The 26,425-nt window shown below is 44.5% G+C and overlaps 1 protein-coding gene across 1 annotated transcript in view; it reads left to right on the plus strand.

Moving 5' to 3' along the window:
• Positions 1 to 25,392, plus strand: part of Lpar3 (lysophosphatidic acid receptor 3) — a 40,346-nt gene extending 14,954 nt beyond the window's left edge. Inside the window, exon 2 of the mRNA XM_038310865.1 lies at positions 25,085 to 25,392. Coding sequence (XP_038166793.1) covers positions 25,085 to 25,392 — 308 coding nt within the window. The remainder of the gene's footprint in view (positions 1 to 25,084) is intronic.
• Positions 25,393 to 26,425: the final 1,033 nt, after the last annotated feature.

Genomic DNA, 26,425 nt, shown 5'->3' on the forward strand with positions numbered 1-26,425 from the left:
ATCCATCCATTCATTCAGATGACATTTTCTGAGAATGGCTATTGCTCTCCTATTTAGAATCGAGAACCAGCCCCCGCTTTCATGGATTCCAGCGTGGGTGATCCATAAACAAACACAATAGAACATAACTTCACGCTATATGAAGAAAAAGAAAACACAGAATGGGATTGATGGGTTGGTAGGGCTGGTGAGGAGGAGGTGCCTAACCTCACAAAGGCTGCATCCACTGATTACCTGGGCTAGAAAGCAATGTCCAGGCAGAGCTGGCACCAGCAAGTGCAAAAGCTTGAGAAGGGAGCTAGTTGGGAGAGTTCCAGAAATAGCTCTACAGCTACACTGACTTGATTTGCCAGAAAAGGAAAACTGGGCAACAGCCTTTGTGTTTGGAAGGACCTTGACAACTGTTCAAATCTCTAGAAAAGGCTGTTGGAAGAGTGGGGTTGTTACTGTTTACGCCTGCCAGGGAATCCTGCAATGTCCCACAGTTTGTACAACTTCTGTCCCTGGCAAAAGACTGTGGATTGTGACATTTAAATAGGCATGAAACAGGCTCATTGCCTCAGCATTGTAGAAATGTCTGTGGTAGCAGGCTTCTCCCTCATGCCCCATTGCCTCATACAAACCCCACGGATTGCTGTGTTTGAACGCTACTCAAGATAGTACTTCACACTGGGAAGGAGGACCCAGAGAAAAACTTCTACTTGCTAGCTGTGTCTAAGGACAGCCCTGTCCCTGCCTAGAGATTCTGGCCCAGGTTGAAGTCAGCCCAAGTGGCTGTGTGGGGTAAAGAGGAGGGGTGAGAAAGCAAACAAGCAGTTTCCACATGGGGGGTGGGGTGCAGGGTTCACCACAGAGCAGAGCTTTTGCAGCTCTAGACACGAGTCTCAAACCCCCACCTCGGCTTTTACCTGTGAAGACCAAGTCATCGACTGTCATGTCTCTAAAGCACTGGGATGCCATCATTATTCTACCCTGTCTTACGGAGAGAACGAAACTGCCTGGGAGGAAGCTCAGGGAGTCTGAAGTGTTGCTTACTGGGTGGTTTTTCCTCTCTACATAGATTCTGCTGTGTCTCAACATGTAAGGAAACCTTTTTCTTCATTGCTGTCTTCCAAGAGTCTTATGCAAGAAGGCTCAAACAAGAAAAACCTCCTTGTGAACAAAACAGCACCCTGGAAGACTTTGAAACCCATGCCAAGTGTGATCTTAAGCCTGAAATTCAAACAGGACTATTAGTATTATTAGTATTATCTTCTCTTCCTAAAGAGACTGTCCAGTTCTACCCTCATCCGCCTGCGTAGAGGAAAAGAATTTGCTTGCTCATGAGTACTTTCCCAGAGGAGATCTTTTTAAAGGACAGTTCTGAGACCATGATGAGGAGGCGAGCTGGGGAGGTTTGTCATTTGCTATAATAACACTCATTTTTTATCAGAGGAAAAATGAATCTCTTTAAGTGGGTTTCACTTAGAGCATGTCTTCAGAGCTCTACTTTACGAAGTGAAAAGTGTCAAGAGCAAGATGTCTGTGGGTTCATTTGAGTCGTCAGAGCCTCTAGTATCGCTGTACCACGTGAGGGCTTTCTCACATTCTGGGAAATTTTGGGCTTTGGTGAGTGCATCAAGGTGTTTGTTTGTTTGTTTGTTTGTTTGTTTGTTTTTGGCTTGAGACCCTGAAAGTGTAGCACCTGATAGAGGACCAATTCCAGCTTTGGAAGCTCTGTATAAAGGCAGCATTCCATTGTACACACTAGCTGTCCTCCTGCTTCAGAAACAGGGACAGACTCACATTTACTTAAGTGAAAAGAGAGGAGCAGTCTTAGATGATGCCAGGGTGTGGACATCATGTGCTGGGGCAGCCAGGGGTAAGGCTGGGAAGCCCCGGGCATGCTGGGGCTTCTTCCTGTCCGGTTCTCTTCTGAGCTTCTCTCCTGATGCTCATTCACGTCTGCCGGTTTCTGTTTGTGTAAAACGTGGAAGCCTGCAGCTGGGTGCTTATATCACAATGCCCACCCCCGGCATATTCCCTTTAACTAACTCAGCTTATCCAACTCAGGGCTAGAGTTCTGACCCCCATCCCTTGATACCTATGACTATTCTGTCTGTCCGGAAGCTGGGATCTAGGAAAGGGATTCTGGTTGGTCCAGCATAGTCAAGGTCGGGCACTTGAAAGAAACTAATTTTGATCAACAGGGGAATTGTGTTTTCCATGGACATCATCTATGTAACCATGTGAGGATGCTTGACTGAGGGAGGGGTGTGTGTGTGTGTGTGTGAGAGAGAGAGAGAGAGAGAGAGAGAGGAGAGAGAGAGAGAGAGAGAGAGAGAGAGAGAGAGACTAAGAGAGGAATATGCACATAGCAGTGGTTATAACTCCGCTATAGAGTGGAGATCTTTGATTTGTATCTGTCCTTTTTAGTCTTAGAACATGAAATTAAATACATGAACTGGCTCAAAACTGCAGAGCAGGAAGCATCTAGACTAGCAGAGGAGTCAGTGAAATTCTGTAGACTTCCATTCGGGACCATCATCTATGTTTTCTTCTCTAAAGGAAATTTCCCCTTTAGTGAAAAAACATTCCAGATGGGACTTTTTGTTGTTAATGTTTTCTTTTCCTTTCCTTTCCTTTCCTTTCCTTTCCTTTTCTTTCCTTTCCTTTCCTTTCCTTTCCTTTCCTTTCCTTTCCCCTTTCCTTTCCTTTCCTTTCCTTTCCTTTCCTTTCCTTTCCTTTCCTTTCCTTTCCTTTCCTTTCCTTTGTGTCGCTTTGTTTTGACTGTTTGAAAGGGTCCTTCCTACCTGGGCAGCCAGACTGACCACACTATCTTCTTGCTTCCATCTCACAAATGTTGACATTATAGCTGATCATTTTTGTTGTAATGAGCTATTGTTGTTTTTAAATGTTTTGATTAAGTTAATGAGCAAATCAAACACTATGTGTCATAAGAAATTACTGGTTATCTTTGCAGATCTCTTAGATAAATATTTTTATGATTATGCTTGTGTTTTAAGTGGCATTTAAAATATAGTACACGAAAATGGGATAAGAGGCTTCAGGAAGTCAGTTATGGGCTATGATCTAGAAAAGAAAAATATGGAGCCAAATGAAAATGCTGTCGTTCGTAAGACCAAGGGTTGCCAAAGGCAGGGTAACTGCTTATGACTGAAGACCTGGACTCCATTCATATAAAAACTCAGTGATGGCCTAGATACGTCACAGCTCTGAGGATGAAGGTCCGCAGAGGGTCATCTCTGACTAAAGTTCCAGGTGAAAACCATCCAGTGTTTTCTGGAAGCAGAGTCTCTCTTCCAATAACCTTTGCACAAGAGATGCTGCTCCCAGCCAGGGACGTGATGTTTAACCACTGCACAAACTCTTGGCACACTGTTATCTCCTTGGGTTGTGTTTTTTTTTCAACCACGTTATTGTTTTAATGAGATACCTGCCCTGCTCTGAAGACTATACACAACTAAGCCCGCTCCCCTGTCTGAGGGTGCGATTCTTCCCATCCTTAGTAAACTGTTCAGAAAAAAAAAATGCTTGTAGAGGGAAGGTATTCCATCCCGAGCACTCTCACAGGTGTAAGGAGACCTCTCCTTTCGGTTTTCTTGTGAGCCGCTTCTTGTGTGTAGGAATGTATAGGAATGCATCCTTTGTGCAAGCTAGCGGTGTACTTGCTCAGAATGACACTTCTGGCTGCCCTTCTTAGCTTGTAGCTCGGCAGGAATCCTTAACAGAGTGATGTATAGCAAGTCTCTTGGAGTGATGTTATTTGGCTCTAGGTCCAGCATGTGTTTAGGGATTGTCGTGTTATCTCTGCTGTTGTTCTTTCCTGTAGAACCCTGTGGGTGACATGCATTCCATTCTACAAGTACCCGTAGATTCTTCTTTGCTGTTAAATGCTGCTAGCCTCAAAGCAAACACTTCCGATCTTCACTGGGTGCCAGGTACCCTTTGAAGCACTCTACAGTTGTTTATTGATTTTGTTCTTCTCTCTAGAGTGGGATCGTCATCCCCACTCTAGGCAGAGAAGGCCACATACTCAAGGTCACATGGTCAGTCATGGGAAGAGCTGAGATTTGAACTATGCGTACCATGAGGTTGTTATTATTTATTGAATCCACAAATATTTATTAAGCATCCTATATGAGACCTAGCCTATGGCACAGACAATTGAGAAGGCAAATCACTATAAATTCTGTATCAGCATGGGATCTTGGGAGCAAGCATCTGGAAGATGGTCCCTGCTTTTGAGACTCATGCAAGCTTTCCAGACCAGACGATGTTTTCTCAGTTTGTCTGAGACAGCTTCCTTATTCTACAAAAGGGGAAAATGGCCTTGAAGGATACACATGAGCATCAAATGATGGCACACAGTATAAAGGGTCACTTTTCTGAGCCTGGGTGCTGTGAGTTGTGCAGTTGGGAGAGGCCCTGGTACATTGTCAAGTACTTTGAAAGCAGAAGGATCCTCAGGGACCAAGTCCCCAGAATGGAAGACAGAAGACAGGAGGCAGTCACCTGAAGAGGACTTACTCAGAGCAGAGAGGAAGCTGGCTAATCAGTTGGGTGAGGCCGTGAATCCTGCCTGCGCTTCTGGCGGTGGACTTTGGATTGTATCCAGAGGACTTTTAAGCTACAAGGTAGCTTGGTTAGACTTGCATTATTTTATTTAAAAATGGCTGACCATATACGGGAATGCACTGAAGTGGGTAACACTGAGGCAGGAGGTCATTTGAGAGACTCTTAGGTTAATATATAGAATTGATGGGGTCTGATATAACCACACTCAGAGAGATAGATAGATTGGGGAGAAGGATGCAGGACCATTGGTACCTGGTGATTTTTCTCATATAAAGTGGAGTGCTGTATAAATGATGACACCCCGGATGTCTGGACATCTGGGCAGATGGGAGAGTTGTTCACTATAGCTGAGGACATTTCACCTCACCTGAGTACAGGTGGGGGGTCACTGTTCGCAGGAGCGTGAGAACACAGGTGGTGGAAGGTTCAGGGCAAGAGGTTGAGGTGTGAAGTCATCCATCATGGACCCAGGTGTCAGTCCCAGCCAAGACAGCTTTATTAGGGTTCATTTGAGATGTTAATCACAGTCACAAGACTGTTGACACTAGGCTGTTGACATTCCTCTGCTTGTCCCCTAGTCCTCAGGGCCTGACTAGTTTCCAGGCTGTTGGTCCAGTACTCTTCCTGCTCCAAATCCAAACTAAGACCTTATTTCCCAAAATTCCAAATTCTTAGTTAGCTTTTCAGATCAAACCCCATTGTATCAGTAGGTGTAGTCCAGCCAACCAAGGAAGCTATTTATTTGCATATGTGTATTTGCACTTTTAAATGTTTTTATTAACACAGATAATTACGCACAATAATGGCTGTCATTATGAGATTTTCACATGTGCATATAACGTGCCTTGATCATATCAAGGAGGATATTTTACAAGTAGATGTCATAGAACTGAATTATTTATGCATGTTCTAAACATTCCCCAATCAAATAATTTAAAATTAATTTATTTTATTATGTGCACGGGTGTGTTTTGCCTGCACATATGTCTGTGCACTACGTTTGTATCTGGTGCCCATGGAGGGCAGAAGACCATGCTGATGCCCTGGAATGGGAGTTATAGAGAGTAGTGACCGGGTCTTCTAGAAGAGCAGTCAGTGCTCTAAGCCACTGAATCGCCGCTCATCACATTGTTTAATTCCAGATCCAAATCCCATTCTCTTCACTTGGGTTTACAAACAAGAACATAAGTTTCTATGCAAAGGTAGGAACCATATCCCATTTGATTTTTACAGTGGCCCGGATAACAGGTGATGCAAAGGGGAGTAAAGCTAGCTAACAATCTGCACGAGCTCTTCCCGACTTCCCACCGCCTGTCTCTTTACCATTGGTGGCTCAGCACTCTCTCTCAGGGGCACCAAGGACTCCATCTCATCTGAGATGCAGGCATAGTGTTAAGCACTTTAATTGCCTAAAAGCACATCATCTGCCAAAAGCAAAACACTCTTGCAAAAGACCCATGAAATACCTTTGTTCTGGCAAGGGTAATTAGAACTGCTGAGCAGACAGGATGATTCATAACACAACTGCTGTTCAGGAAAAAAGACTGAGGCCCCAGGTTGGAGGAATGATTCTCTGCTTCTCTAGACTCTCAGCTGCCAAGGGCTCCTGCCTGGCATTTCTCTCTGAGGGTTGTAAACTGCTGGTCTCTTAGTTTTCGGAGGTCATCTTACACTTGGGCAAGTGTCTACAAGTATCAGCAAGCCCATTTATTTATTCAATAATTTGATCATTGACTCATGAATAGATATTGATCCAGTTCCCACTCTGTAACAACAGTGTGCAAAGAAAAAACCTGGGGATATGAATGTAAATTTTCTCTATATGGACCCACTTCTTGCTATATACCTGATCTAGTTGAGAAAATAGACATGAAAAAGGACAGAACTAACAATGATAAAACCAAATACCTAAGGCATTTTGGAGTCAATACGAAAGGTTTCAAATTGATATATTTCAGCAGGGTCCTTTTGCCTCATAGGTCTCTGACTCTGTTCCATTCACCTAGGTTTAAGTGGCTAAATTTATCTTTAAGAAGGCACCATCCTTCAGACCGGGAAATGTTTTACACACACACACACACACACACACACACACACACACACACCGGGGATTCCTCGTTGCTACTTTCTGTAACCCAGATGGCTCTGGTTTCTTAGTTTTTCTCCAGTCTTTCCCTGAGACATGTTTCATTCTGGACATCTTTAAAGCCGACCAGTAGCCTCTATAAATTGGGCTTCACATAAGAAGTAGTCTACACCTACAACCTCTGAAGCAGGTAGGTATGTATCCATGTTAGCTGATACACAGGCTGGTTACTAGATTAAATAATGGTTGGCACAGATGGACCTGGGATTTGAACCCAGTGGTCTGTCTGTAGAGGCCAAGCTATTGATGTGTGATGCTACCTTGCCTCCTATCAACCTTTTCAGCCTATCACACCACAGTAGATCTTTCCTGGAATAGAAAAAGAGTTCATCACCATCCAGATAGTCTTGACTCAAAACCTCGTGCCAAAGGGAAAGGCTGGTGCGCTCTCTCTCTCTCTCTCTCTCTCTCTCTCTCTCTCTCTCTCTCTCTCTCTCTCTCTCTCTCTCTCTCTCTCTCTCCATCCTCTTCCATGTGTCCACCAGCCCCAGAGAGGAATTTATCTTCTGTTACACAAATGAGGAAGCAGGCTTGGCGAGTCTTACAGCCGTTTGCCTAACCAACAAAAATGTCTGTATCAGTAAAATAAATTAGTCATTGTGCACGATAGTAAACACAGGTGTTTAAGCAATCAAAGAAGCGTGTGTTTAAAGAGGAAATTTTAGTGCTCTGCTCCTGAGGGAAAGGGCGCCTACAGAGCAAGATGTCCTCACTCCACAGTGTAAGTGAGATCCTATCCCACACTCCCTTTATAACGACAAAGCAGATGTGTTTTCTGTATTCTGGACCAAGGTGGGCAACCTTTAATGCATTACAGTTACTTGTTTATATCGGGGAGGGCACTTGGTATGATTTGTGTGGAGGTCAGAGGTCAACTTGTGGTAGTCAATGATCTTTTCTCATCATGTGGATCCCTGGGATCAAGCTCAGGTTGTTGGACTTGGCCACAAGCACCGTTAGCTTACGGGCCACCTCAGTAGCCTGGTGAGCATCCATTCAGTCAGAGACTCCTTTAAACTTGGGCCGATCTGCCTTTGACTCTGTATTTACACGATTTGGAAGTTTTGCTTCATTAATTAACAACTTATAAAAATTTTACAGCTGTTTGTATGTTTTATCTTACTAGTCTTATTTATTACTAGCAATCGAAAGCTAGCAAGTCAGTTACTACTAAAAGTAACTTTCAGAAGGAGGATTCCTTAATCAGGGTGTAGCATAGCATAAGTGTGTTTTCTTTATTCACGGCTGAATGTAGGGGTGCAGCACAGTCTTGGTGCTTGCTCCAGAGGTCAAAATATGAGCATCTTTTAAGGCCAGAGACCAGAAGTTCAAGGTCAGTCTGGGCAGCAGAACAAGACCTCCTCTCAAAAACAAAAACAAAATCAAAAAACAAGCAAAGAACCAACGTGTATGACTGCCCAAATGTGGGGAAACAGGGCTGTATAAGAGCGTATGTTTCTCATGTTTCATATGATAAAAACCCTTTACCATGAGAGGAGGAGCCTTGGTGTCTCAGGTTCCTGAGATAACAGAACACGTGGTTCCTTTTGCTGTGACCCCTGTCTCAGCTTGTCATTACTATAGTATCATACCTGGTCCTGATTTTGAAGGTGTTTGCTGTGCTTCGATGGTGTAAGTTTGATCAACCAGTACAGGAACAAATTATGAATATTCCTCCTGTCCAACCAACATTCCAGCAATCTCATTCTTTGTGTTCTCTTCACAAGCCCCCAAGTATTATCTTTCCCTTCATTTTTCTTTTGCCATTACCCCCCCCCCTCCCTCCCTTCCTCCCTCCCTCCCTCCTTCCCTCCCTCCCTTGCTGCCCATTCTGTTCACTTGATGTGTGTCCTTTGTTACCTTGCAACAGTTATTTTTATTCCCAGCTAGAGACAAACCCTTAGAGGCCAGGCCCTGTTTATATCACCTTGACTTCCTGGCATTTACTGTAGAGACTTAGGAATCATATTTGCAGTTGTGGGAAGAGACAAGAGGGGGAAGCACACTGCTTTCTCTCTTATCTGTTCCGAGGTCGGGAAGGGGGTTGTCTGTGGTTGGCTATACAGACTAGAATGTTCCATTGGATACCATAAAGGCTCAACAGTCCAGTAAAGTGCAGCTCTTCATATTGAAGCTTGTGCTCAGCTTTCCAGAACAGAGGGATAGGAGCTTAGTCCATCCCAGTTTTTAGTAGGAACCGTGTCTCTATGGAACTCCATGCCAAGTTAGGTATCACAGTGCCTGTGGCCTTGCTTCTACTCTTGACACAGCCTCAATATAGCCAATCACATGGGGGAAGATCCATTGGTGTTCAACTCCATAAGTATGTAGAGATGTGGGAATGGAGAATATTTGACTCAACCCAGGACAGAATAGGAAAAGCTATGCTGAAAAATACTGGAAAAAAAGCTGTAAAGGACTTGGAGGGTAGCCAGGAGTGGTGACTCACGGTTATAATGCCAAGGTATAAGGGTCACTGTGAATTCCAGTCCTGCTCTGGCTACAGAATGAGACTCTGTCTCAAAAATAAAACGAAGCAAGCAGAAACAACAAGAGGGGGTTCAGCAGATAGCAGCAGTGCAGAGGGGTGCTTGGGAAGGAGGAATGGGGTCAAAGCTCAGCTTTGCTCTTCCCTTTGGCCTGCCTTTTCTCGTGTGTGTACGTGTGTGTATGTATGTGTGCATGCATGTGTGTATATGTGTGTGTACACATGGGTGTGCAGGTATGCATACATCTGTGCATGACTGTGAAGGCCAGATGACAACCCCAGGTGCAGTTCATAGGCACCATTTAAAACCTTACTTTTTTGAGACCGGGACTCCTAACAGCCTGGAACTGACCAGGTGGGCTAGAGCCACTGGCTAGCCAGTTCCGGAGTTGCCTTCTCTGCCTCCCTGCACTGGGATTGCACGATGCACTCCTATTTTAAAGTAGGTTTTGGGAATTGAACTTGGGTCCTCATGTTTGCACAGTAAGTTCTTTACCCACTGAGTCATCTTCTTAACTCTCTTTAGCCTGAACATGGGCCAAACTCATCGTGTTTTCCCAGGTTCCTGTGGACCCATGCTGCTCATTAGCACCAAATTGCATTTTATGCGAACCTTGAGGTCAGATTTAAAGGCTCCCTTCTTTCCCATAGAAGGGTTCCCCAGAAGACATGTTCCCAGTTTCATGGAGGCTGAGGTGGTTGTTAGAATTCAGGTTGGCAGCTGAGAATAAAGATCCTGGTTAGTGGAAGGTCCACCCTTCACATGGGGAGCCCTTGAATGTTTGTCAGACCCCTTGACTCTTGGCCTCATTCCTGACTCACCGAATCAAGCGTCACGGCACATCTGGTGCCTATCGATGAGTTAAAGAGGCAAAGTCCCTACTTTCATGTTTACTTTCCAAGCTGAGTAATGGCTATTAATCAGTTAATCAGCCAACCCATAAAAAATAATTGCAGAGAGCAATAGAAGGAACCTGGTCAGAATAATATTGAAGGGACTGACCAGGGTGGCCGCTTCCTTCTATGGAACAAAGAAGGCCTCTGCAAAGGAGGTTACTTTGGGATTAAACTGGGAAAAGCTGCACTGAGTAAAGAACTGATTGGGAAGAGAGGGAGAGGGAGAGGGAGAGGGAGAGGGAGAGGGAGAGAGAGAGAGAGAGAGAGAGAGAGAGAGAGAGAGAGAATGCTCTTGTGTCTTTCTTGTTTACTTGAATCCTGAGCAATTAACACTAATGTTGGTTCCTTATAAGGGTTTGACAAGGGTTCAATAGACGCCTAAGTCCTCAGACAGCAATGTTTTTCCAAGGACTGAAGCTGAATAATGGAATTGGGGGGGGGGTGCTGAGAAATGGACCAAAGACCTCAACTCTACCATCACATACTAGCCCTTCAGCCAAGCAATTGTTTTGTAATTTGCAAGTTACTTAGTTAACTGACATTGCTTTTCCAAATAGAAAATAATCAGAATTCTTAATGAGAGAATGGATAAAATTGATAGCTAAATGCACATGAGAAGTAAGGACCATAGAGGTAGTACAACCTGTGAGGAGGGGAGAGACGAGGAGATTAAGATAATGAGCCCACATTTGTGCCTCTGGTGTACAATCAGTTCCAACACCAGCCAGTCACTGCTGCTGCATTCTTAGGATGGAACCCGCTGCTCTTACTCTCATTGCTGTGTTGATTGCAAAGTAAACTTTAAATAAAAATCTTTAAAAGGGAAAGACGGTGTCGCATTACACTTCCTTGAAGCAAATTCTGGTAAATACTGATTCTAATTGGTTTTGGGGAAATTCAGATATGGTCGAAAGTAACAGAGGAAGGTATTCAATATGATTTGAATGGTCCTTTGAATGTTGCCCTTGCCAAGTGAAAACCATAAATGTTTGTCATTTGGACTCTTAGCAACAGAAACATTAAAACACAGAAACAGCAGGATGAGTTATTGGGGAAGCTGGTGATTTAAGATTTAGCAGATGGCCCTGTCCCTGTGTCTGTGTGTCCAGGGGCTCTCAAGCCTTCTTTGACCAAGTGATTCGTCATTAGAGAAGAGGGTGACTATGCTTTTCCTCTGTCTTAGAGCCAGTGTCTAGATCTCAGGACAAATTCTTAGCAGAGCTAAGAAGGAGAGTTGGTTTTGTTTTGTTTTGATTTTAAGTAGTGATAATGACAATGAATTCTTTTTCCCATCTTTCTTGTGAGTCTTTAAATGCACATTAGCCCTAACTCCTTATGCTGGCCATATAGGAATGACTTGTTTCCTTAGTGTCTGCCACAACCAATGGCTGTGTCTGTGGTGGAAAATGGCCTGGAGACAGAAAATGTTTACCTAAAGTCTTCCAATGTGGCTTGTTCCTGCATCATCCTTCAGTGTGTCGTTGGATTAACCATTTCCTAGCAGCTCTTATATTAGTTAATTTGTTGCTGTAATGAAACACCATGACCAAAGACAACTAAGGGGGAAAGAGTTTATCTGGGCTTGCGGTTTCAGTGGGAGAATCCACCACAGTAGGAGAGGTCTGGCAGAACAGAGACAGAGCAGAAAGATGGAAGGCCAACTCTTCAACTACGTCGGAAAATCGGGGAGAGCAACCAGGAAGTCTGTCCCAAGGATGTAGTGCCTTCAGCAAAGCTCCATATCCGAAAAGTTCCATAGTCTCCCCAAACACCACCAACAACTGGGGATCAAACCTTCAAATACATGAGCCTATGTGGGGCATCTCATTCAAACCACAACAGAGCTGCTGGTCTTCGATACCTGGGTGAAATGAGAGCATCCACGTTGGAAAGTAATGGATGTGCGCTGTGGTAGGAATATAGTAGTCAAGGAAAGACAGATTTGTGATCAGTAGGATCTAGGTACAAGCAAATGTGGGCATGCTTCTACTTAGAAGACTTAAGCTTTGGTTGTCTGGAAGGTGGACTCTTACCTTCTGGAAATAGGTACTGGAGAGAGTCAGCATCCCCCTAACGCATAGCACCCCACCCATTGGCACTGCCACCTGCCTGGTGCCTTTGTTTTCAGATGGGAGCAGCCGTCACTGTGATCTGGGAGCAGAGGGTCAGTGATCATCTGGGACCTTCCTGGGGCCACTGTCTGGGTCGATTCCCTTTCTACCTGCGTTTTAATTTTTCCCTGCAATCGTAGGGATTGAACCTGTAGCCGTGCACATGGCAGATATCTCCCACTGAGCTACATTCCAAAGCATCCTTTTTCTTTTCTCTTTTAATATTGTATTTTAAGACAGGGTCTGGTTGGCAAGTTGCCCAGCTAGGCCTTGAATTTGCAATCCTTCTCCCTCAGACTCTCAAATAGCTAGGATGCAGTCCTGTGCCACAAAGACTGCCAGCCCTGGATACTTCCTCTTTTTTACCCTTGTGACTTATTTTACATAAATATAAATATAAAATTATATAAAATTTTATTTTATATAAATTTACATAAATATAAAAATTAGAATAGGTCTTATAATATCAGACACCATCATTTACATACTTGATCTGTATTGATCCTACATCAAGGGTTATGTGATGAGTTTGCCACTCAGTGACTCATGCCCTTGTATTCTCCCATTTAGTGAAGTAACTGAAGACGCAATAGAGAGGCAGCCATGACCTCTGGTACCTCAGTTTGTGGGGTCAATCTGACTTCATTTGTTATGGCAGAAATCCAGTGTATGAAGATGATGTATGCCCAAAGTCGAAACAGAAATAGTTTTAGTGGGTCTATTATTTGAAACAAAGATATGCTTGTAGTAAAAGTTAACACACCAATGAAAAACACATAAGGAAAAGACTGGATCATGCCGAGTAGATATTATATCCATCTGCTAGGAATTTTACATATCTATTTTGAGAGCATTTCTAGCTACACAAATACACAACCATGAAAATTTAATGTGATAATATACAGAGAGTGTGTGACATAGAAAACACTTTGAAAATGTTGGCTCTGACTGTCCAGATAAAACTGGGCCTTCTCCTGCTGTGCTGCTTAGATAACTCGTAAGCAGACCTGGGAGCATGCTTTGCCTTCTATAACATGCTCACATATGCACACACACACATATACACACACATACACACACACACAACCACTTACTGCTGCTATAGCAGAACACCACATGGCAGGTAAATTATAAACTATATAAGTTTATATGTTTATATGCTGGGGAAACTAAACATAGTGCCTGTATCTGGTGATAGCTTCATGCTATGTCATAACATGGCAGAGGAGCAAGCGAGCATCCATGAAACCGGGGCAAGAGAGTGTGATCTTGTCACAAACCTCCTGTCCACATAATTAACCCATTCCTAGGATACTGACATTTATTCTGCCCTCATGGCCCTCTTAAATGTCCGACTTCATAATAATGCTATCACAGTGACTGAGTCTCAGCATGAATTTAGAGGAGATGCCAACTGTTAGTGAGCATACATGCTCGAGTGTGCAGTTTCTCACGTCCCACCCTGTTCCTGCACTATCTGGGAGTCATGCAAGACTGGCAACTCAGTAGAGATCCCTTTTGTGTATCTCATTCTGGGATGCCAGTGCTTACCTGAGGTCCTCACAGCTAGGAGATGGTGAAAGTCCCTTGTTATCTTGAGAGTAAAGTTTCGGCTGAAGCCTATATTCTGTCTGCTGTGAATTTTGCTCATGACTCTCCTCTGTTGCCAGTTTCTTTATCTATGCATTACTGGAATTGGACAGAGAGCTCCTTCTGGCTCTTATAGTCAATAATTGTGAGTTTTACTTCCTGACTCCTTCATCTGTCTTCTAAGTAATCGAGAGACAGATTAAAATGGATATTCTTCATAGCTCCAGACGAGGGAAGTCTTGGGTGTAGTCTGAGATATTATCTCAGGATTCCAGTCAGAACTGGTGTCTTGAAGAGGCGCTCAGAACGCTGTCAGATGTTCAGTCCACACTCACTTCACTGACAAGGGACACTTGCTAAGCTCTGGACACTGCACTAGATACTAGGTGAGAGAGACAAGAAGGCAGAAGAACATCTAGGGAGCGCGTAAGATTAGCTGTGAAATGCTACGAGGTAGTTGTCTTAGCTAGCTTTCTGCTGCTGTGGTAAAGCACTGTGACCAAGTGCAACTTGGGGAGGAAAGGGTTTGTTTCATCTTACAGTCTCTCATGAAGGAAGTCAGGTCAGGAACTCAAGGTAAGACCCTGGAGGCAGGACCTGAAGCAGAGGCCACGGAAGAGCGCTTTTTACTGGCTCATGGGATTTCCTGAAATAATACAGTGCATGCCCAGAAAGACTACGTTTGGGTGATGTGATGCCCATATGATGAGTATCTACATGAAGCCCTGTATATACTTATCATATGGACATCACAGTACCCAAGCAAATGATGCTCACAGAAATGTATTATTACAGTGGTGACCGCTGGAGCAGTACAAAGGAGGGCTTTGTGCTCAGAGATCTCATAACATGCTTCATATCTACAGTTGAAAAGATAGCATTTTGGGTAGAGGACCAAAGGTGGCTTCTGGATCCAAAGGAGGGGCTCCAGTGGGAAGAACTTTAGATGCTTGGGTGGACTAATTGGTGTCTGTCAGTGTTCATATTATACCAAACAGCTCCCTCTCTGATCATGCTCGCCACTGGCCTTCCTCCCTTCCTCAGACGGGAGACCCTGGAGAGAACAGTTGGTAAGACTAACACAGTGTGGGTCCACACGCAAGCTGCTTGAAGTGGCATCTAGAGGTAGGAGCAGCGTCCGCTTGCAGGGTTTACGGTTTCCAGCTCTTGTCCCAAGTTAAAGACTAGAATTAGGTCTGGGCTGTGGCTGCAGCTGGCATGCCTTTGCTGCAGACTGTGTTTTAGAAGTGCTTGGCACGAAGAATTCCAACTTTCTGAAGCTGGCTACAAATTTAAAACAAGTGTCTGAAAACTATTTGTTCAAGTCAGGAGTCCTGACAGCAGGAACAACAGCATCGGATGAATATTTGTGGGCAGTTTCACTGTGCAGTGTGTATTTCAAACTGTTTAGATTTACTAAACTATATATTTTCACTCCTTTTAGACATGCAACTTTTAAAACCCTATGAGCAAATAAATATGAATTAGAATATTAACTACATCTGGAAGCATTATTTTTTAAATCATGGAACAAATTATTTAATGTTGTAAGAACATTTCCCTCTAAATATTCTGTTAATATATGACATACATATTATAAAGCTTCAACCTCAAACACCTATTTGTTTTTGCATTTTTGCTTTGATTTTCTTTGATTTTTTCAAACACCAGAGTGCGGTCCACCTCTTGACTTTTCTGTGGGGCTGTAATTTTCTATTTTGGTAAATCAGACAGCCCTGCGGATCCTAGGTTAGTATTATTGCTTGTGCTCTGTGGCTTTCTCCTGGGCTAAAAACAAAGAATAACAGAGTGAACAGATTTAAAATATATCCTCCTGTTTGATGAAATTAGTAGTCCATGTGCCAGAGCGAGACCAGTCTGGGCGGCTGCTTTTGTCATTATGGGTGTTTTGTGAGCTACTCTCCTGTCAAAGTTTCTTTTTTGGTTGCACGTGTGAATTTTTGATTAAAAAAAATATGGCTACACATCTTACAGGTTGTAGCCCATCAGCAAGGGACACTAAGGCAGGGACCCAGAGCAGAAACTGAAGCAAAGGCTGCTTGCTTTCATGGCTTGCTCTCTCAGCTACCTTCTTATACAACGCAGGACACCTGCCCACAGTGGCCTTGACTCTTCTACATAATTAGCAATTTAGAGAATGTCATAAAGACGTTTCTGATCTGGGCAGTTCTTCAGTCGAGGTTCCCTCTTCCTAGACAACTCCAGGTTTGTGTCAAGCTGACAGCTGAAGCTAACTGTGAGAGTCACCTCACCCCCAGAAGTGCTAAACCACCTTAAACACATGGATGAGGGCACATTGCCCCTCTGAAGCATCACCGTCCCTGTTTTGACCTTTAATGTGCATGTGAGATGTTTTAATTGAATGCTTCCAATAACCTTAAACTGCTGTCACCACATTGTCACTTCGGTGCTAGACTCGAATGTTCTAATACCCCATCCACTAGACTTTAAAAACTAAGACAGCTCATGCTTTTTATTCCAAGTATGGCACTCAAACTAGTCTATTTGATTATGAGAAGAAAGTTCATTTATAGTCTAGTTATACTGTTAGTGAGTTTCTAAAACAGCTACCAAAAGAACAGAAAACACCATTAAGAGGTGGTGGTGGTGCTCGCCTTTAATCCCAACACTTGGGAGACAGAGGCAGGCGGATCTTTGTGAGTTCAAGGCTAGTGTGGTCTACAGAGCTAGTTCCATACAGAGAAACCCTGTCAAGAAGAAGGAGGAAGAGGAGGAGGGGGGGAGAAAGAAAGAAAGAAAGAAAGAAAGAAAGAAAGAAAGAAAGAAAGAAAGAAAGAAAGAAAGAAAGAAAGAAAAGAAAAGAAAAAAAGAAAAGAGAAATAACAGTGTGGGCTGGAGAGATGGCTCAGAGGGTAACAGCACTGACTGCTCTTCCAGAGGTCCTGAGTCCAATTCCCAGCAACCACATGGTGCCTCACAACCTTCTATAGTGAGATTTGGTGCCCTCTTCTGGCATGCAGGCATACATACAGGCAGAACACTGTATACATAATAAATAAATAAATAAATAAATAAATAAATAAATAAATCTTTTTAAAATTTTTTGTTTTGTTTTGTTTTGTTTTTCGAGACAGGGTTTCTCTGCAGCTTTTTAGAGCCTGTCCTGGAACTAGCTCTTGTAGACCAGGCTGGTCTCGAACTCACAGAGATCCGCCTGCCTCTGCCTCCCGAGTGCTGGGATTAAAGGCGTGCGCCACCACCGCCCGGCTAAAAAATTTTTAAAAAGAAACAACTGTGTGTAACTACTACAACTGGCCTGTCACTTGGAAATGAAGAGAACTAGACTTCTCTTTCGGATGACATCATCACGAAGACAGTATCTGGCACGCTATGCACTTACTCGGTAAATATTTTCTAACAGAAGGGCATGTGGCTTCAGTTGCAGCCTACAGCTGATGGCTCCCAAATCAGCATCTCTACCCATCGCTCTCAGACTTCTAGCCTTGTCTCCAGCTGCTCGCTACCGTAGAAAAGCCGCACGTAGTCTATGTCCAGTCCTATAGAGGGACAACTGCCTCCTCCTCCCAGACAGGGCCCTTCTGTCTCCACTGCGTGGTAAGCACAGACACATGCTTCGAGCTATTCTCCCTTCTTTCTCTGTCTTCACTGCCAAAATGATAGAAGTATGCGATGCCTTCAAGTTCTGCCCTCCTTTCTCGCCCTCAAATTAATCTACTTCTGCTCATTTAAACCAAGGCCTTTTCAGATCCTGGTCAGTCTGTTATGTGGATTTCTGCCAGTCTTCAGAGGCTTTGGCCAGGCTGGCGGTTCTCATTGTTAACCAAGCTAGAGCACTTCCAAGGGAACGGTTTAACAGGGAGACACCTAGCTCACATCTCATTCTCATTTGGTAGTAATTGGAACAGTAAGTGAGCTCCTCCCCTGGGGCCATCCTGATGCAGGTGGGAGCAGACTTCCCTTTCTACCCTATTCCTGTCCGTCTGAGAGTCTGGATAAAGCTGGGCTCTGAAATCTTAAGACTTATAGATGTAAGATTCAACAGTATCATATTATATATATTATATTATATTATTATTATAGTGGTAGTTTCCAGAATGTGGCCAGTGAGACTGTCAAGGACTTGACGTGTATATGACCAACTACCAGGCAGAAGCAACATGAAGGGGTCCATGGAGAGGGCTCAAGTCCGTCACAGTAGGGAGGGTAGGACAGCAGAAGTTGCTTAGCCCGCGTCGTTGAGAGCATGGGCCCAATAAGAAGCAGGGGTAGGAAGAGGAAGGAGGCAGGCGTATCATCCTCCAAGAATCCATCTCCCAAGTGACCCACTTCCTCCAATGAGGCCTCACCCCCAGACAGAGCTTCCCCAGCCTGGCAGAACACTTCCATGAGCCGGGGGGGGGGGGAAGTGTTCAAAAACGTGAAGCTATGGAGGGGGGTGACTTCAAACCACAGCAGTGTGTGGTGGGGAAGAGAGACTCGTGGGGAAAAGATAAGAGTGGATTTGCTGTATGGGGCTCCATCAACACTCCTCTCTCCCCTGCTTTCTTTAGTCAGAAAAACCTGCCTAAAATTTATGATGAGAAGGTTCCTTTGAGAGAAATCTTCATCCACTTTTAGAAAGTGATTTGAAAACCATTGGTGGAGTTTTAAGTTCAATTTTCAGCTGGGATCTGCAGTAAGAGACAGCATAGCTCCCAAACCCAGCCCAGCACACACATGCTCGTGCGTGCGACTGACACACGTTTTATGAAACAAATACACATTTGCTCCACTTTATATATGATGATGCTTTTTGCTCAGTGTGTTTTTTTTTCTTCTCCATGCCAGTTGTGAAATACTAATTGATTTTATGATCCATTGAGCTGCTAAAATCTGAGAAACCTTTGACTTCCTTATTGGAGTTCCTTTATGAACCATACAAAGAAATGTTTCCTTAATCCTCTCAAAAAGATACATAACTCATACCATGTTAGATGCTTGGAAGACAAGTTATTTCATTACCTAGAATGGATGTCCAAGAGCATCCGAGCTTACTTCTCTGGAGTCGTTGGAGAAGGCATCCTGAGTCTGAGCTACACCAACCCAAACTCCTGTGCAGTGTGCGCGAGCTTGCCTAGATTTCAATTCTCAGGCTCCATCTGACTTCCTTAATCACTCACCTACTTTAAAACCATCCTGGGCTCTTTGGGATTCCCCAGGTGCCTCGTGCTGTTTCTGACCCCTCTGCAAATTGTTCTTGGCCCTACGTACCCAGCTCAACAGAAACGTTACTTCCTCTGAGCTCTTCTCTGCGAGCTGCTGAGGTCATTGGGCCTGGTTTCCACTCCTGCCAGGCTCTGAGAAGTAGGCTAGTACGCCGTCCACAATGGCAGTTGATGGCTCAGCTAGCTAGCACAGTGCCTGGCCTACACGGCTCTTGGTAGCCTCCAGTCTGGTTCATCAGACTTAATCTCCCTTGTTGATGAATGTGGAGGTTCATACTGAGGACTAGAAACATGTCTAAGATAAAGATAAAGCTTGTTTGCTTACAGGACTTAGGAAAGACAAGACCTGAGCATTAAAAATCACCGAGAATAATACACAACGCTAAAGAGCCAGCGTAGGAAAACGGGGCCTTAAACCCTGGCTTCAATCTCAGCTGTTCTAAATGTCAAAGTTCATCACCTGAGAGACTAAGGTAGCAATCTTATATGGGTGTGTTTTAAGTGGTGAGTTCATCTAAATCTCTGAATGTTCCGCCTGGCCAATGGCTCTGGGGGCATGATAACATGGGATGAAGCAGGCGGGGGCCCAGAGACAGGCCAGTATTGCAGTAGAAGGTGCTAGAAGGGCCAAAAGGAAGGACAGATCCCTAAGGTGACAGATGGGAGCAGTCCAGTGGAGCAGGAAGCTTGTGAACTAAATTTGGAAAGAAGAGTAGACCCCAGGTTAGGGTGTGAGAGGCATTTCACACAGAACCAAAGGCTGACAGCGCCCAGGGGAGGAATATAGGTGTCTTGCCTGCAGACTAGTTTTGAGGCTAGGGTTTATACATTGATTTATACATATGTTCATGAACTTTTTTTCCAAATTTGGGGGGAATATATTAATCTCTAGAGATATTTTTTTCTCATTTTAAGGAAGTCTGTTTTTCCCCTTTTCTGTATTTTTAATATCTTTTTTTTATTTTTATTTTATTTTTTATTTTTTTGGTTTTTCGAGACAGGGTTTCTCTGTGGCCTTGGAGCCTGTCCTGGAACTAGCTCTTGTAGACCAGGCTGGTCTCAAACTCACAGAGATCCGCCTGCCTCTGCCTCCCGAGTGCTGGGATTAAAGGCGTGCGCCACCATCACCCGGCATGTATTTTTAAATATATTTATGAAGTCTAATTTTGTTATCAGGGTCAGATTGTTCGGATCATTTTGGGTCAGTTTAGAGATAGTTTACAAAATGGGCTGTATCTTACACTCACCCAGGGAATCAATTAGTCCTTCACACTTCCCCATCCTCCCAGAGATGCTGATATTAGGTCCACGGGGGACCAGAAGTTAGAGTATTCGAATATTCTCTTGTTGGACTGGAGAGATTGCTTAGTGGGTAAAGTATCTGCTGTGACAGCCTGAGATTCCAAGTTTGAGCATCAGAACCTATGTCAAAATGAACCTGAATGCAGCAGTATATGATTGTAATCTCCGCGAAGGGTGGATGGAGACAGGTCCCTCTCTGCCACTTGCTGGCTGGCAGGACTGAACCATTTGATGGGTGGATGTCTCAAAAAATAAAGTGGAAAGCATGTGAGACATAGACTCCAAGTTTGTCCTCTAACCTCTGCATACATGTGAATGTGCACTCACACATGTGTACCTGCACACACACACACACACACACACACACACACGAACACATACACACATGCACTTCCTTATAACTCAGCTTTGCGCATGTCCTGAAAATCAAATCTGTCTGAATTTTACAACAAGTTGAATCTAATAGTTACACTGAATTTGGCAGTTTCCTACATGAAATGAAGCTCAGCAGACTCAGCATACCTTCCATTTTAACCTAAAAATCTCTCTTTTGTATGTAGCTTAGAAGGATGCAAAGGAAACCCTTGTCCCAGCGAGACTTGGCCTGCAGAAGAGCAGGCTTCTCTTAAATACCTCTGTCTACTCCAGGTCTCACATCCACATCTTAGCTCTTTGGACCCCTCCATTTGTTTCACCTGCCCTTCTGGAGCAGCTCGGGACAAGCCCGCGCCTGTCTCTTGTATGACCAACACGCAGGTTGGAGAAGACAGCTGACCCACGTCTTCCCTCAGTCTGCTCTTCTCCAAGAAAAGCATTCTTCCACCCTCCCCAGTGAGGCTCCGATGGACCCACGCCTGTTGGTTAATGGTGATTCCTTTGTTAGGTGCAAACTTGATCTTATCAGGGCTTCTTTCAACCCTGGTAGTTAGTTCCTAGCAATAATTGTCTGTGCATTGAGTCAAAGAAACACAAAGCACATTCCTTTAAGGTTTTCTTTTCTCCTAGAATTTATTGATGACAGGGAGGGAATAACTGGTCTGAATCTCCCAGGATATCTTTCCTCTCCCCAAGCTCCACCCCAATTCACTTGACTCAGAGTCTTATGTGTTCCATTTTGTCCTTAAGTCGCTATGCAACTAGGGGTGAACTTAAACTTCAAATCTTCTACCTCTCCAAGTGCACTGCCATTTGATTTATTTGGTGGCAGTGGATAGGACTAGGGGCTTCATATATGCCAGGTAAGCACTCTACCGGCTGGATCTCAACCTTTTTCCTTCCATCTTTAAGGGTTAGCACAGTTAGCCACACCCATCCATTATTTCCCACATCATTCAAGAGGTTTCTATATTACGGGTTCCCAGGGCTCAAGCAATTCTTGACATATCATTTAAAATATTTCGAGAGAGTGGTTTAATACCTGACAGCTGGCATATGGTAGAAACCTGTAGGAAATGAGCTGTTAGATCAACATACCTGCATTCTGTTACACATTCCCAGGAGAACCTGGCCTCCAGGGGGCGGAGTCTTACATTATCCCAGTTACTGCCCAGGATGTGGGCCTCAGCATGAAACACCTATTCCTTAGGTGCTCCTCCTCCACGTTTAGGCTGTTTCTTCAAAGATGTGCCTTTCATTGCTTGTCGGAAACCATATAAACAGAAGATCAGCGTGGCCAGCTTCTCTTCTCCTCCTGTCCGTCTCTTGTCCCTTAGCCTTCTAGTCTCTTTCTCCCTTTCCTTTCTGTTGCACCTCAGAAATGGACTTGGAAGCTGTTCCACAGCCAAATGTGACAGACTGAAAGTGGGAACCTTAGAAGTTCAGGAGCGACACTTCCACTTCCTTTCCTTTAGAAGGAAGACATTTTCTGACCTGGCATCAGGCATCCAGCCCAGCACAGGTTTCCTGGCTTGAAATCCCGGCCTTGCCATTACCATCTGGGTGCCTCTGAGCATATCAAGCTGGCACTGGGCCTCAGGGCTAAGATGAAAAGTTAGTGCTTGTTTCTAAGAAATTAATGGAAAATTAAGTAGTTAACTCATATACAATGATTAAAGCAGTATCTGACCTTTAATTGGGATACAATAAAAAGTGTCACATTATTATTGAATACACTATTTGAAAGTAAGTGTGTGTGTGTGTGTGTGTGTGTGTGTGAGAGAGAGAGAGAGAGAGAGAGAGAGAGAGAGAGAGAGAGTTACCACACTAGAGGCACCAACTTAAAGGTTTATTTGTAGTGTTTAGGCCACCTGATTGACCAATATAAATCAACGTGCTGAGTGGGGAATAAAGCTTTTAAGATTTAAACACACACACACACACACACACACACATGCACACACGCATACATACACACAACCTGAAAACTCCCTGTTTTCATACTGAGAGCTTTTCCCTCTCCTTGGGTTCCATCACCCCCTCCCATTGGTCTGGAAGCTACATGTTTACAAATTTTGCTGTGTACTTAACAAAGTCTAAATCAGACACTGCTTTTCCTTTCTTCCCGGGAATGTTGGAACATTTCCACTGGGGTTTCTTTGCAATTAAGCGATCTCATACAGAAAAGACTCTCCACATCAAAGCGGAGTCTCTACGTTTGGTGCCCGGCCTGGCTCAGCTCTGGTGCCTTGACAACCCTGCAGCCCACTGCAGGAACACCAGCAGGAAGAGAGATTTGCTGCTGTGGAAACTCCAGACCACTGGAGCCGAAGAGGGCCTCAAAGCTGGTTCACACTAGCGCTTTTCAAAAATTCCACCAGCCTCAGCAATGAGAAGTAGCACCCCGGGCTGTGGAGAGATGGCTCAGTATGAAGAGTGCATGCTGCTCTTGAGAGGACATAAGTTCAATTCCTGGCACCCAAGTCAGGCAGTTCTCAGTCACCTGACTCCAGCTCCAGAAGATCCGATGCCTCTGGCCTTTGGGCTCCTGCACTCATGTGCACACACCCACGTAAATACACCTCACTAAAAGTAATAAAAATATATCTCTCAAAAAATATGGTTACACTGCTCCATCAGCATTGCACCCCCATGTAATATATAAAGTTTCCATAAAACCATAATTTCCTTGGCCTGTGTAACTCTGCGAGTTATTCCATCCTATTATACCCCCATTTTTAAAAGATGGTCCAAATTCATTGAACTGATTACACACCCACCGAAGGATTTGTGCCACAGTTTGGAGATCCAGACGTGCCCTAAAGTCCCTGGTTTACAGCCAAGGAAGCCCAGCCTCTCTGCCATGATGTGGATCTCAGGAGTTGTACAGTAAGTGCCCGAGGACTTATCTATTCTTTCTGACCTCACATCCAGTTCTTTGTGCACATTAGTCAGATAAGAAAAAACCACTGTGTGATGGGGAAACAATTGGTTTGGTGATGTATAGTTATAAAACAGAGAGCTAACCTCTTCTGTTATCTCTTACACATCCAATTTGAGTTCAAGCAAAGCCACAGCTTAGAGGCTCTAACGGAGTACTGGGGACCATTTCTCATCAGCTCTGACACTCACGTGTGGCCAGACTTATGTGAACAATGAAGAAAAATCTGCCCAGAGAGTGTTCTAACTAATTGGAGTCACTAGTAGTTGGTAGACTTGCCTGTTCTGTTTTCCACATTAACTCTTTGCTCACTAGCACTGTCTGGTACAGCCCCAAGCATATCGTAAGCTTGATGTGAATATTTATTGACTTGTAAGCAGTGCATTATAAGGGCACCCAGAGAAAAGAACTATATCATGATAAGGAGATGGGTTGCACCATAGTGAAGAACACCATCTGTGGAAGGAGAGCATGCATTCGAAATCAGGTGTCTCCTAAGAGCAATTTATTATGGGCAAGACACATAACTTCTCTGCAGCCAATCTCATAGCATGACCCTATGAGTTAATCAAGAAAAACATTTCTCCCACCAGGTTTGGCTCATAGCAAGCATAAAACGTTAGCTGCTGTCTGTTGCCTGAGGTTATGCTAACTAAACAGTAGACTACTGTACCTCTTTCAACATCACCGAGCTGAGCGGGAAGGTCAGGGTGATCCAGTTACTAACGGATGGTGCTCATGTTCCAGCACGGTCTACAAAGCACATTTCTAGCCATCACACCACGAGAGAATGGTTTCTTACAAAGGCGGTGGAGATCACAGCAAACGATTTAGTAAACAGCCTGCGAATATGCCACCAAGAACAGACGGCTCAGGAAGCCCCAGTGTGTGAGAGTGTTGGATGGAACGTTTGACTTGATCAAAGGCGAAAGATAATGCTCTAGGCGCCGTGGCTGCCCCTGACAAAGCCCATTGTACAGTGTGACTTGGCGTGGGTGGGGCGGGTGGGGGAGCAGTGTGTGGGGCGCGTTAGTCATTCCTACCGTTTTCAAGAAAGTGATTAGGAAATCTGAAGTCCGGAACAGCAGAAAGGGTAGGAATAGGAGTGCTGGATCCGTGCACACAGACGCTAAGAGTGGAGCTTCAGTTCCCTTCTGTCAAATATGAGCAGCTGCAGCAGCCTTCTGATGTGCTCCGGAAAACCTCTGGGGCACACATATGTAGAGCACTTTATAATTACTTCCTGAAGGTTAGCTTTTGTTAATAGAGAGACCTGGGTGCGCAGATGACAGTGAGGTGGAACCGGTGGATGATCAGAGGGGGTCCCAGCCATCCAACACTAACCCTCTTCCTCGGCCGGTGAGGAAACATGGAGGGCTGGGACAGAAACCCTGAACCAGCATCCCCAGGTCTGAGCAGCCCTCACTTCTTCCTGACTTCTCCCCGCAGGTGCCTTCGTGGTGTGCTGGACCCCAGGGCTGGTGGTGCTGCTGCTGGACGGCCTGAACTGCAAGCAATGCGGCGTGCAGCACGTGAAGCGCTGGTTCCTGCTGCTGGCGCTGCTCAACTCGGTCATGAACCCCATCATCTACTCGTACAAGGACGAGGACATGTACAGCACCATGAGAAAGATGATCTGCTGTGCCTCACAGGACAGCAACGCCGAGAGGCGCCCCTCCCGCATCCCCTCCACCATCCACAGCAGGAGTGACACAGGCAGCCAGTACCTGGAGGACAGCGTCGGCCATGGCTCCTAAACCAAGGACGTCTCTGCCTGCTTCCTCTGGGGAAAGAGTTGTTGAGGATACTCGCCCATCTAACAAAGCCCATAGCGGACAGTGTTGTCTGAGGTCTGAGGTCTCCATGCTGGGGTTACAAAGTTTTCATTTTCAAGGAAGATAAGATACTGCGTTTAGTGAAAGTTTACAGGAAAGGGAGACAGAAACTGTGGACTCCTGCTTGCTGTCTGTGAACATCTCAAGTCATCCTCCAGCTCCGGGCTCTGCCGCCATCTTGCCACCATCACCTTCATGTTTTCAAAGACGATGAAGGGTCTTGGTCAAAAGAAATAATAAATAATCGTACTTGAGCCTCCTTGTGTAGCTGCTAGACACTAGGTAGCTGTTTCTGCTTGCATTTAAGATGTTCAAAAATGCTATAGCAGTGGACTTTGTTTTCCCCAAAGAGTCCTTGGCCAGAAGCTAGATGTACTGTAGGGGTCTGGGAAAAGCCAGTACAGGCTCTGGAGTAAACTTGATTTACAACCAGATGAACTTTCTGAGGAAAAACATTTATTGAAAAGAACACTGAAAATATGGAAATATAGAAGTTCTTCTGGGGTGTAAAGAGTCTTTTGCCCTCTAGGTACATGAGGCTATGAGCTCTGCGTGGCTGTACACACACCTCTACTTACACAATTCAGCTGGTTTTTAAAGAGTCAAGTCAGTGATGGTGAGCTGAATTCACAGCCTCCTAGACTTTCCAGTCCGAGCTAGTGGCCTTAGAAAGAACTTTGTGTTCTAAACAAGGAGAGACAGGCAACCGTATCGCAGAGAGAATGATAGTATTGACAAGCAGGCTGGACCTCCGGAACAACATGGAATGTGAGCATGACTAGAGCCTTCATCCGGGCTATCTGGACACCGCCGGTAGGCTTGCTGGACTCAGTGTGCAAGGTGATTGCATAGCTGGTAGTTTGTCCGAAGCTGCCAGCATACTTCATCTTCCTTAGGGAATGAATTTTGATCTTTTATTTCTCTCCTTCAAAGACAGATCAGTCAAAAAACAAAA

Source organism: Arvicola amphibius, chromosome 14 (assembly GCF_903992535.2).
Source record: "Arvicola amphibius chromosome 14, mArvAmp1.2, whole genome shotgun sequence".
Classification (NCBI taxonomy): Eukaryota; Metazoa; Chordata; class Mammalia; order Rodentia; family Cricetidae; genus Arvicola; species Arvicola amphibius.